The sequence below is a fragment of the Rissa tridactyla genome, chromosome 1 (genome assembly GCF_028500815.1).
Source record: "Rissa tridactyla isolate bRisTri1 chromosome 1, bRisTri1.patW.cur.20221130, whole genome shotgun sequence".
Classification (NCBI taxonomy): Eukaryota; Metazoa; Chordata; class Aves; order Charadriiformes; family Laridae; genus Rissa; species Rissa tridactyla.
This window is the reverse complement of record NC_071466.1, coordinates 180,936,506-180,949,533: the sequence shown is the minus strand read 5'-3', so window position 1 is coordinate 180,949,533 and position 13,028 is coordinate 180,936,506. Positions and strand designations below refer to the sequence as shown.

At 44.0% G+C, this 13,028-nt stretch overlaps 1 protein-coding gene across 5 annotated transcripts; it reads left to right on the top strand.

The window, feature by feature from the left end:
• The first annotated feature begins 301 nt into the window (after positions 1-301).
• Positions 302-11,937, top strand: DYRK2 (dual specificity tyrosine phosphorylation regulated kinase 2). 5 transcript variants are annotated; one of them, XM_054221732.1, is made up of 4 exons: positions 302-616; positions 1,368-1,504; positions 4,854-4,934; positions 10,043-11,937. In XM_054221732.1, exons 1-4 carry the CDS (start codon positions 562-564, stop codon positions 11,642-11,644), a joined length of 1,875 nt encoding a protein of 624 aa, XP_054077707.1. In that variant the 5' UTR covers positions 302-561; the 3' UTR covers positions 11,645-11,937. The 5 variants fall into 5 exon arrangements, with proteins under 5 accessions (XP_054077707.1, XP_054077717.1, XP_054077726.1 ...); XM_054221742.1 differs by lacking the exon at positions 4,854-4,934; XM_054221765.1 differs by lacking the exons at positions 302-616; positions 4,854-4,934 and adding an exon at positions 7,875-7,962 and having other exon boundaries at positions 1,484-1,504.
• The last annotated feature ends 1,091 nt before the right edge of the window (positions 11,938-13,028 follow it).

The window sequence follows — 13,028 nt, the reverse complement described above, 5'->3', positions numbered from 1 at the left end:
TTGGGCAGGCGGGGCGCGCTCCCCCACCCCACGCTGAGGGACGGCGCGGGCGCTCGTAGGGGTGGGTGAGCGGCGGGCCACGCCGGCGACGGCGGCGGCGAGCGGAGCGGTAGAGGGAGGGAGGGAGGGAAGGGGGCGGCGGGGAGGGACGGACGGAGGGAGGGAGGGGAGGCGGCCGACGGGGCGGGGACTGTCCCTCCAGTGCGCTGTTTGTCCCTGTTCCGCCGCCCGAGGAGGAGGGCCCTGTCCGGCCGCCTTCTGCTGCCCCCTCCTCCGTGTGAGGGGACCGGGGCGACCGGGGCGGGGGCGGGGGAGGTGATGAGCTTGGGCCGGGGGCTGCGGCGGCGGCGCGGCTGCTGCTGCTGCGGCGGCGGGAGGCGACGGCGGGCCTTTGGAGGCTCTGTCCGGCCGGCCCGGGGCCAGGGGGATGCAGCGGAGGACGTGTCTGGCTCTGGGTGTAGCTGATCGGAGAAGAGAGGCAGCCGCCGACCGGAGAGGCCGAGGAGCAGCGGAGGAGAGCCGCCCTGACATGCCTTTTCCTCTCCCTCCTCCCCAGCGGCCATGTTAACCAGAAAACCCTCAGCTAGCGCCGCCGCTGGTGCTGCCTACCCAGCCGGTAAGCAGAGGGCCGCCGCGATCGCCACCCGCGCCGGGCTGCGGGCTCCCCGCGCTGGGCCGGGCCGTGCGGTGCGGGGCTGGGGGAGGGGCGGGGGGGGGAAGAGTCTCGGCCGCCCCGCGGCTGCTCCCGCAGCGGGGCCGCCCGTGTCGGAACAATGATCCGCCCTCCCCCCGGCAACCGGGGGCCGGCGGGGGGCTGCGTCTTCGTGCTGTTGTTGTGCGGGGTGGCGAGTTCGCCTCAGGGAAGTGGGGACTGGGAGGGGGGGGAGGGAGAGGGGGAAAGAAAATAAATCACTTGGAAAAACGACACAGGAAAAAATTTAGAATCGCTGGGTTTGCCGGAGCGGCCGCGTTTGACAGGGGGCAGCGGCGCTCGCCTCCTCTCCCTGCTGCAGACTTGTGAACTCCTGGCGGGTCCCCGGCGGCGCCGGGATTTCGCCGGGCCAGACGGCTCGGGGGGGATATTCGGGCGGCCGCCCAGCCCCGAGGCGTGTGCAGGGCAGAGCCGGCTTGTTCTCCCAGTTAGGCGCCTGCCGGTGGCGGGTTAATCTCGGATGAAGGGTTTAGCCGGGCGAGCATGGCCCGCCCGCACTATTAGCCGGATCGGTGCGTGTGTGCGCCGCGGCGGTGATTAGCTTTTAATGGCTTCTGCCTGAAGCAAGACGGGCGGCGGTGCCGGCGAAGCGCCGGGGCCGCCGCCGCCCCGACGGCCGCGCTGCCCTCCGCGCTTACCCCTCTGCTCTCCGCAGGCAGGGCAGGGGACAGCGGCCGCCCGCTGCAGTCTTCCCCGGGCACCGGAGCCGGGGTCTCCCGGGCAGGAGCTGGGACCGGCCCGCCGTCACCCCTCGCATTGCCGCCGCTCAGGGCCAGCAACGCCTCCCACACGGTGAGCTCGGGCACGGGGCGGGGGGACGGGGCGGAGGGGGGTAGAAGGGGAGTCCGGATCCGGGGCCTTGCCGCGCCGCCACCGCTCTCCTTTCGCCGGGTGTCCTCTGAGGTGGGCCCGAGCCCTCACGGGCACCCCGGGGCGGGAGAGGTCAGGGGCCCCGCCTCCGCGGGCGCCCCGTCCAGCCTAATGACGCGCTTGGTGGTTAAGCAAATTGTATTTAATTTCTGCAGTCTCCGATCAAATGTGCATGTTTGTTGTGAGGCTGGGACCCTGTGACTGCACTGAGAAGCAGCTTTCTCCCTCCCCAGCCCCCCTTCAGTCTGGTTTTGTGTCTCATTTTCAGTGACAAATTCAATCTTCCACACTCGCACAGAGGAGCTGTTCTGGTAAATGCATTTTTTGAGATGACATTATTTTGGCAATGAGGTTAGTCACTGTGATTAAAGGGTCTCATGAACTGTGGTGAAAAATGAAGGCTGCTCTCCCCTTATATGTCTGGTTAGCTCAGGCTGATAGCTGTCTTCCCTAGAAATAGCTATCACTGTACTTGGGGACAATGATTGGGTGAATCCAACTTTATTGCTGCAGTAGTTCACCTAAAGAAATGAGCACTGATGGCATGAAAAGAGTGTTATTTTCTGCTTCTGTGATATCTCACACTATCTCCTACTTCTAGTTAATCTACTAGGAATGAAACTTCCCAAGAATGCCACTATATATGGATGAGAGAGCATATCTCTGTCCTGAAGGCATGACAGAGTAGAGAGAGGGGTCTATATGCTGTCATGTTAACACTAAATATCTGAAATTGTTATTGCATACATTTCCTTTTAAATTATGAAAGATTTCGTACTGACCCTGAAAGGCATTGATGGCATGCTTTTCTTAGAATTAATGAATTCTTCATGGATGCTCACATACTATCTTCGTAAACATATGGCAGAGCTTTAAATGGTAATGTGATTATGGGCTAGTGGAAGGTGAAACTATGCATTTAGATAATAGTGTTTCAGTGACTTTCGGTGTAGCTTCAGGGGTAAAAGCATCTTATTCAAATCCATTTGTAGAAGAATTGCCTTAAATTAAAAAAATCAGTATATGTAGAATGTTCTCAAAAGGAATGATGAATATTCTATAAATTCAAGGTGGAGCCGCATACTTGAGATCAACATCATTGTATATTTATGTAGCTAGGGTATATATCTGAATTGTTCTATTAGTATTAAAGGACAAATTTTTCACATTCGTATACCAGTTAAGTACCAGTTGATTTTAGAGTTGGGGCAGCAACTTAATTTTTTTATAAAAACAGAAAAGGAGGAGTGTAGTACAAACAGCCTGGACACAGATCATGAAACTGCACATACAGATGGGCCTACAAATAACAGGGGCCCACATGCAGCAGAGCCCAGACCTAATTTAGGATTCGTGGAAGCATGGTGGTCCAGCTATATATCTGGGACTACTTACTAATCTTGGGAGTACAGAACTTTGGTATTTTTATACATAGATTTATATGTGTGTATGTATTATATATAGTGTCTGTGTATATATATGTACATATATAAAGATTAAGTCTTTATGAAAGCATGCAAGGGGTGTTCAAGCATTATGTTTCTTTTGAGTATTTTTATACATATATAGTTGCGTGTGTATGCATATGTGTGTATATATATAGCATATATGCGCGTGTGTATATATATACACATGGAAATGAAATACTTAAGGAAGCACAGAGCGATGATAAGCATTATATTGCTGTGTTTCATGTCCCTCTAGATTCTGACTGTTGCAAACTCTGCCTTTCCTTTGTGATACAGAGCCTGCTCTACAGTATTTATTTAGCCTTGGGTACAGTAATACCTCTGACTGCCTTTCAGAATTTTGTAGGTGGTTATTTTGTGGTTGGCTAACATAACTTTTTGCGGTAAGGATCAGATGTGACATTAGAATGCTGGATTTTAACCTAAAAAAAGCACTATATCTGTGATGGGATATTTCTCTAGACTTCAGACCTACTGACCTTAGCTGACACTGACTGAAACCACTGGTTTTGCATCCCACTGCTTCCTCCAATCAGACCTATTTAAAATGGAACATTTCAGTTTTCTTAAACCATTTTCCTTCCCTGTGTTCACTTGCTTATTCTGTTTTCATTCCTGTTGTATGTATGGGACTTCTGCAGTAGCTAAAAATTGAGAGTATTTCTCTTTGTGTTTCAGACTTTCAGAATGTATAGTTTGCTTAAGTGGTTGAACTTGCTGGTGGCTGGGTGTAAGCACATGCACTGTGTATACATTAGTTGTGAAGAGAGACTGAGATTGAGGATAGGTTTTTGTTTAAGCTAAAAAGTTTTTCTTTTAATTCAGACAGAAGAAATCCACTACCTGTCATATTTTTTGCAGCAGTGAGTTGTGTGATCTAGCCTCTAGTGAAACTGTTGTCTCCTACTTTCAAGTGAAGTTTCATTGTTTGGTGGAATATAATAGCATGGGAGAGCATGGTTAGAAGAGGGGAAGATGCTGTTTTACGCAGGCTTCTTATAACAGGGCAGCGGTTTTGACTGCAATCTCTGCAATCACAGCAACCTTTGTTGCTAAGCAGGCTATTGTGTATTGTACCAGGGAAAGGTTTTGTTTATTTTTTAAAATTTATTTGTGTCTGCTTCCATCCCTGACTATCTTTTTGGCTCATGGTGGAAAACATGAACTCATTTTCAGCCCTTTGTCCTCTTAATTTTCCTCTCCAAAGTCGTTGCTCTCTCTTTTGAAGCCTTAAGTTCTTGCCTTGATGGTTGGAACCTTTTTCTGTTCACTCTCTCCTTTTTCATTATGGTGTTCTTACATCCACTTGACATGCTGCAGTAGAGATTATCTTGCTTGCCTGCTGCTCTGCTTGTGTAAATCCCCACCCGTTTGTGAGTCCCTCTCCCAGACTCTTCTCTCTGTCTTCTGCCTACCTCCATCTCTGTTGTGTATTAGTTGGCACGTATCCCTGCATTCTGCACTTTTGCCGTTTCTCTTGCAGTAAAGCAGTCTTAATCTTTTTCTCCTCCTGTCTAGTACAGTAACAACACATTTACAGTGCATGATTCAGTGCCCCCCCTCTTCAAGCCCTTTCTAAGACTTCCCTACAGCAAGTCTGGGGTTTTGGGGGTTTTGTGGGTTTTTTTTGTTTTGTTGTTTGTTTTTGTTTGTTTGTTTGTTTGTTTTTTGGTTTGGTTTGGTTTTTTTGCCACCAGGGATGAATATCTATCCATATACTTATGCATCAGTCATTCAACCTTAATCTTAAAGAAATTAAATTTAAAAATTTTTAAAAATTAATTTACATTGTAATGTAACAGAGATTCCTGGACTGTGTTAACATGAAGATCTGGTGGACCACATGCTGCAATTTTTTATTGTGGGCAGCTGCTTTAAAGCAGGTAAAACGAAACAAAATACCTTCCTATTGTGGTGTTTTCATGTAATAAATTGCCACAGAGATGCTGTCACATTTAAGTGGAAATAACTATGTAGTCATGACCTGAACTTTGCTATATCTAGATTTCTTTGGATGTTTGTTCTACATAAAACCTGGGAATATGAAGCTATCTTAACTTTTAATGGGGGTGTGTCTGAAACTTGGGCTCCAGCAGTTGGTGACTGTGCTGTGGGGACTGCACATCTGGGCACATCTCTCATATATGTACACTTCAGCTTACCTTAAGCGTTCAATTTAGTGTGCATTGACTGTCCTTTTTGGTTTCAACATGCGTAATACATGCAGGGTGTCCCAGAAGTATTCAGTCTCGCTGCACCTGCATAGTCCTGACAGGAGGAAAAAAAAAAAAGAATCAGTATCGCTCTTGAGGCATAGTTCTGTCTGTGAAAATACTTGCTATATAAAGTAAAAGTAAACTTTTCAAAAAATAACTGTATGTGAACCAGATACGACAGCAGCAAAAAATCCAAATGGTATGCTTTTTCTACAGCTCTTGTTGAGCCACAAGCTCTTTAGGACAAGGGCTTAGTCTTTTTTTGGTGTATAAAACCCATACTCATAATAAAACCATTATGATAATCCTGCATTATTGTTATCGTACTAATTAGCTATTTTTAGCTCTGAACAGAGGAGTGCTGTTGAATTCATTTTTCAAGGAAAAAAAGGCCTTTTGTACATTTGCTCAGGTGGTAGTCAGCAAAATAGGCAGTGAAGCATGCTATACCTGGTACCATATGCCTCTAGCATGTTAGACACAGTAGGTCTGAAACTGGCATGCCCAGAAATGCTGTAAAGAAAGGGGTATATAGTGTAACATTTATTCTTTAATTAAGTTATTACTTTGGAGCACCATTTCTCACTTGTCCTCATTTATGCAAAGTAATGGGAGATAAAGATGTCTTATTCCTGTGCAGTATTTCAGCAGGCCATCATGATTGCTTTGTTATTAAGATTCATTTTATAAACGTTTTTAGATTCTGATTGACAGCAAACCTTTCTTTTCTGCGATTTTGCTCAGAATAAAATTATAATATATAGCTGAAGTGTGTGCCTCTCTTGGGTAGTTTTACAGGGTGCTAATATCACACCGAGTGACTTTTACAAAGATGGAATATGATACAACTACATGATGTCTTGATGCTTTTGGAAGATAACTTTGAAAAGAGGTATATCCTCCTGTGGTGTTCAATCCTATAGTCATAGTCTTGTAGAAGGTCTTGAAACAGACCATTGCATTGGCTGAGTGTTACCACAAAGGAATTGCCAGTCTTCGCCTTCTTGTTAGATGGGTAGACTCAGTTTTATGCTACTTCTCTGTTGTTACAGCTCTGTAGTCTAAGTACAGTAAGTTACTGTTCTACTTCCATCCCTAAACCCATTTATGAAAACAAAACAAAAGCCCAAACCCTGAACACTCCCACCTCCCCCAAAAAAGTGTTTTTTCTTTTGTTTTGCCTGGTGTCTCTACCTCAAAGGTTGAGTGAATATTTTCGGCATAGTCATCAACTTCTGTAAATTGAGCAAACCAAAGTTAAAGCAAAATTGTAGCAGTGATTTTGAAGTTAGGAAGAACTACTGAGAGAGGAGAAAAAACCCAACATTGTAACATTTGCTGTTTTGTAATTGATGTTGCTGGAAGATTCAGGAAGATTAGTTCTTTGAGTTCAGGCTTACCTGTTATTTCAATATGTTTTATGGAGAAATGTGTACATCAATAAGCTTTTGAAGATGTGCGCTATAAAAATATGTAAATCTTAGAAAGTGTAGATGGGTCTGAGCACAGGCAATAAAATATATAATAAGCTGCATAAGTGCATGCAGATTGTCGGCTGTGTAGGTTGCTTGTTCTGGAATTTACAGGCTCATCTGCAGAAGCAAAACCTCTCAGGCTTATGGTTCTGTATCAAAGCCTGATGGAGCTTCTGCGTACTGTGAACAGTTTGGTACTGGACTAAGGCTGAAGTCCTTTGTAGCTTCCCAAGCCCATTAGTTGTGGTTCAGGGAACTTAACAGCGTCACTGGTGAAGTGAGTGGAGCTTGTAAGCAGTGCAAGCCTGAACTTGACAGCAATCTCAAATACCCAGTAGCCAGAAGTAGATAGGCAGAGCAAAGGGCTGGTGAGAATTCATCCCTCATGCAGGCTGGAAATGAAGAGGTGATGATTCTTGTGCAGGCAGTACCCTGAGATGGGGAAAGTCCATTTTTCATATTGACTTTGTGGCTGTGATGTGCCTGATAGTTCTGAAACTTCTGTTGGGGTTTTTGAAAGAAAAGTGAGCTCTCTTCTCCCCCACAGTTTTTTGGAATAGAGCCTGTGCTAACTTTGTGTCTTTTCTTCCACGAAGAAAACCAGTGCTACTGTCTGCATCTGCATTTGCATTCCCAAGCAGCAGCTGACTGAAACTGGCAAAACCGGTCACTTTGGATTTGGGGTGAAGTTGGGATAATGCTGGTGATTTCATTCTGTTGCTTGGAAAAAAAGCCAACCTGTGAGCAGCAAGAGAAATCATGGGGCTGCCTGAAGGTGCAGGAAGCAGAGCTACGCGGTTTACACTTTAGAATGTGTTTGCAAACATGCTTTTGGGAAAAAGAACTCTTTAGTCCCTGCTGAGAGTGGATAAAGGTTTGGGTTTTTTCCAAGCCCTGTTACAAAGCAAATAACTGAAGTTTGAAGAATTCCCCAGTACGCTTAGTGAAACAAGAAGTGCTTAGGAAGGGCAGAAAATAGTTAACTCTGAAAACAGGTGACTGAAGTGAAAAAAAAAATTAAAAAATTCAAGTTGTGAGAGTACTTGGGGTAAGAAATTCGTAAAGATGGCTTTCTCCCCTACCTCTTTCTCATTGTCTGTACGTTACTGTTGTCTGCTCCTGATTTGTCCAGGTACGTTCTGCATTGTTGTTCAACCAGTGCTGCAGAAGAAACATTTGTACCTGGAATTTCCTATCTTGAGTACTTGTAGTCTGTACAGGTACTCTGCTGCTTCATTGTGCATTTTTCACTTACGCAGTTCTGCAGTTCTGCATGTGCTGAACCTCTGGCACATCTTACTAACTAGATCCAGTTCTTCTGAGATGCATCATGTAGCAGCTCTTGGGGCCAAATTTTTCTTTTTTCAGTAACTGTTGTTTATATAGAGGATCAAGGCAACCTTCAGGAAACTGCTACTGCAGTGCGCTTCAGACTTGGCCTGAAGGAATTCCCTGTAGGCATGATAGGCTCATTAAGTCCCCTTGATGATTTAATTCCTGGTGCTTTTGAGACATCAAACTAGGCAGGGAATTAAGGTCAATATCCTGTATATCTTCACTGTGCTTACATGTTGCAAATGTCTTTGCTCTGAATTGCAGTTGTGTGGTAATGCTTTCTATGAGATTGATCAAATTGATAGTGTGAGCCCAAATTGCTCTGCAAATAAACATACACAGTCAAACTGCAATGATGAAATAAAATGGACTACTTATTCAACACTGAGTCAAAATGGAATCAGAAGAACAGTGAACTCAGCAGAAGCAATCCCTGAGAGCTCTTGTTCTTAAGTTGTGTGAGTTTCAGTGCTGCAAATTTCAAAATACTATCCAAAGCTGAAGCTGGTGTCCAGCTGGTTACTCCTTGGGAACAAGTTACTGAATTTACAAACCCATGCTTCTACCATATCAGACTGATACCTTAACAGAAGTACAAAGTACGCTAGAGTCTGCGTTGCATGTCCTGGTTTTCTCATTAGGAAGCACTTCTGCAATTGCAGCACAGATTTCATTGCCTCATGTCACAGCACACAACTGTCATTTTCTGACTTCATTTCAGCAACCTTAAGTGACCACGGAATGCGTTTTCCTTAGCTGCCTAGAAAAAATAAGGCTCAGATTAAAAGTGCTCTCAACCCTGGCTTGATGATCTGTCTGACAGTATCGGTGAACTTTTGGTTAGTAATTTGGCATAAATATTATGACTGGTGAATCAGCTGGAGAGACAGCAGGGGAGTTCTTCCCACGTTTGTATAAGACCAGGCAGAAGACAAACTAATTATCCTCTACTTTAGAGCAAATGAGGAATTCTAAGGACAGCTATTTTAGTGGCAAGTATATGCTTGTAAATTTCTCATTTCTCTTTAAAAATAACATGTTTTGAGCAATAGTTGTTTTCACACCCCAGTACTTCCAGTGTTTCTTTGCTGGAAAATGCTGAATGCTGCTGTTTATTCCCTTGTGAAAACTGTCAAGAACAAATGCAATTTCTAAAGTCAACTAATCCTTTTTTCCATTACTTTAAAATAACATTACTTGTATGTTCTCAAGGCAAAGATTTTTCTTTCTGCTCAAGTCTGTATCAGGCCCCAAATCTCATCTTGGCTAAAAGTTATTAGAGGACTGGTTTGGGGAAGTGCTAAAGGATATGCTTTTGCTTCATTGATCTGAATGCTTTGCTGAATAGTGACTGTCTCAACTGCAAGCAGTGAGTGGCATCTCTCGAACTTCAGAAATGTGCATGTTCTTTTCCTCTTCGTGCATGTCACAGTACATTCCTTATTGCTTAAAATTGTATCTGGAGCTTTTGATATACAGCAAATTGAGGAACAAGTTAAAATCTTGATTTCTGAGGACAGGTGGCTAGGATAGCCTTAGCCATGTAAGTTCTAGCAGGCATTATATATTTATCTCCAGCATCAATAAAACTGCATCTGTGTTCTGTAAAGTCTAATTTAATGTCTCTGAAGCATACTTCTTGATGTTACAGGACTGTTGCCTTGAAAACTTCTTGGAGGAATTGTTAGTTTATCATGGTAGCCCATCTGTGATTGCCTTCTTGCAGACATTTTAGAGAGTCATGAAAGTGGCATTTGAGAAATAAGAATCTGGAAAATTTAATAGCATCTAGCAGTATCACAGTATATGTGTTCTATTTTTTAGATTATCTGTAGACAGCTGAATTCTAAGAAAATACTTAGTTTGGAAGTGATTTAGGCAGGATGGCGGGTTACAGAATGAATGGTGAAGCATAGAGTTCATGCCTTTCTTATTAACTGGGTATGTATTTATTTTCGATTTTAGGTTGGAGGCAGTAAGCACACAATGAATGAGCACCTCCATGTTGGTAGCCATGGACAAATCCAGGTTCAGCAGCTGTTTGAAGATAATAGTAACAAGAGGACGGTTCTGACGACACAGCCAAATGGACTTACAACGCTAGGCAAATCTGGATTGCCAGTGGTTCAGGACAGACAGGCAGAGAGTGCTCACAGACGACAAGGGAGCTCCAGCTCTTTAAAATCTGCAGATGGAACAGGGAAGGTGAAAGCCTCTGTTATGACACCTGAGCAGGCAATGAAGCAATACATGCAAAAATTAACAGCTTTTGAGCATCATGAGATTTTTAGCTACCCTGAAATATACTTTTTGGGTCCAAATGCAAAGAAGCGGCAAGGTGTGATCGGTGGTTCAAACAATTGCGGATATGATGATGACCAAGGGTCTTATATACAAGTACCCCATGATCATATTGCATACAGGTATGAAGTCCTGAAAGTTATAGGGAAAGGAAGCTTTGGGCAGGTGGTGAAGGCCTATGATCACAAGATGCATCAGCATGTGGCACTAAAAATGGTGAGAAACGAAAAACGTTTCCACCGCCAAGCTGCGGAAGAAATTAAGATCCTGGAGCATCTCCGGAAGCAAGATAAGGATAACAACATGAATGTTATTCACATGTTGGAAAACTTCACATTCCGCAGCCATATCTGCATGACATTTGAATTGCTGAGCATGAACCTGTATGAATTAATAAAGAAGAACAAGTTTCAGGGCTTTAGCCTGCCTTTGGTCCGCAAGTTTGCCCACTCAATTTTACAGTGCTTGGATGCTTTGCACAAAAACAGAATCATTCACTGTGACCTTAAACCTGAGAACATCCTGTTGAAGCAACAGGGTAGAAGTGGTATTAAAGTGATTGATTTTGGCTCAAGTTGTTATGAGCATCAGCGTGTCTACACTTACATTCAGTCACGTTTTTACCGTGCACCTGAAGTCATCCTTGGTGCTCGTTATGGGATGCCCATAGATATGTGGAGCTTGGGCTGTATTCTAGCAGAGCTTCTCACTGGTTATCCACTTTTACCTGGAGAAGATGAAGGAGACCAGCTGGCTTGTATGATTGAGCTATTGGGCATGCCTTCTCCAAAACTCTTAGATTCATCCAAGCGAGCCAAAAACTTCGTGAGCTCTAAGGGTTATCCCCGCTATTGCAACATCACAACCTTGTCTGATGGCTCTGTAATACTTAACGGTGGACGCTCTCGGAGGGGAAAACTACGTGGCCCGCCAGAGAGCAGAGAATGGGGAAATGCATTAAAGGGATGTGATGATCCCCTGTTCCTTGACTTCTTAAAACAGTGTTTAGAATGGGATCCTGCTAGCCGTATGACACCCAGCCAGGCTTTGCGGCATCCCTGGCTAAGGAGACGGTTGCCAAAGCCTCCGACTGGGGAAAAGGCCTCGGCGAAGAGAATTACAGAGAGCACTGGTGCTATAACGTCGATTTCCAAGTTACCTCCGACTTCAAGCTCAGCTTCAAAACTGAGGACTAATTTGGCACAGATGACAGATGCCAATGGGAATATTCAGCAAAGAACAGTGTTGCCAAAACTCGTTAGCTGAGTTTGAAAAACCCAATGCTGTTAATATGAGAGATAAAATGTGGCTGAGCCTTATTTGTATGAAAAGTAGCTCAGATATACATTTTTATTTGCTCAATAACTTTATTCATTTGATCTTTCAGCACTCATTTTAAAAGTAAGAAATGTTGATTTTGTTTTTATAAAAACACGGGGACAATGCTTTAAGTTTTTATACTTATTTTTTAAAATGTTTGTCTTCTACAGTACAATTAGCCTTACTGTAACTAGTGTGACACAGTAATAAACATCAGTGGCAGGCCACTGGTTACAACATGACTGTCGTGCATTGCAGTGTGGTGTCGAAGGTAGTAACCTTTCTCTTCCATGGTTCATGTTAGATTTCATCTGGGGTAAATTTGTAAGACTGTACCTTTTGGATTTTGTGGGTACGAGTCTTGATTCTGCAAACACTCACACCTATGCCTGACTGGACCCCAGGGAGAACATTCAAAGAATTAAGTTAACCACCTGTAAACTTGTAATTTGAAGTGGAGCCATAGCATGTTACATTGTCATTTTTTATATGGTAGCCCAGAGAAAGTAGTGGTATCACTGTTGATACAGCTGCCTGCTATGGAATGCTTTCTCTATTCAAAAGTAATGTTTTTGATTAAAATGAGCATTTAAATATAATGCAAAAAATAAGAACTTCCAGGGCTAACATGACTCTCTTACCTTGCATGCCATGTGGTAGAGTGAGAGGAACAGGCAATCTCAGAAAGAAAGAAGGTGGAAGTATGTCTTATGTTCCTCTAAATCTGGAAGTGACTGATGAGTTGGTAAAGCAAAACGTTCTGGTCTTCATTTCAGGTATATAACGTTGACCATTCACACTGGGCTTCTCTCTCTCTTATTTTTTTTCCCCCTCTCCTGTTCTCTTTTCTCTCCTAACGTGCAGCTTGGTCTCCCTAAATCACATAGGCAGAAGTGCTCGTTCTGTCAGTTTTATACTATAACTTCCAGACTGTTATGCTACATGTATTTCACAGATTGCTTTTCTTTCTTATGACAGTGTTTGTCTGAGTGACTCTGACCTCTCTGGTACATTTACGCTTCTGATCAAATCTGCACGTAGAGGCAAACACTGTTACTACGTTGCTTTCTGTAGAAAGGTACTTCACCTTAGACAGCATAAGTGTAGATGGAAAGATCCTCAGTGGGAAGCTTTTCAGTTGGCAGACACAATGGTAGATACTTTCTAATAAGGGAGAATTATCAAAGGAAAGTTAAATAGTTGGAATTGGATTCAATCTTTGGCATTTGTAGCTAAAAGTTACTTTGAAGGAACAGTTAGAGATGTGTGTAGATTTTTTTTGTGTGTGTGTGCGCTAATGCTTGTTTTTTCTTTTCTACCTTGAGCTGTG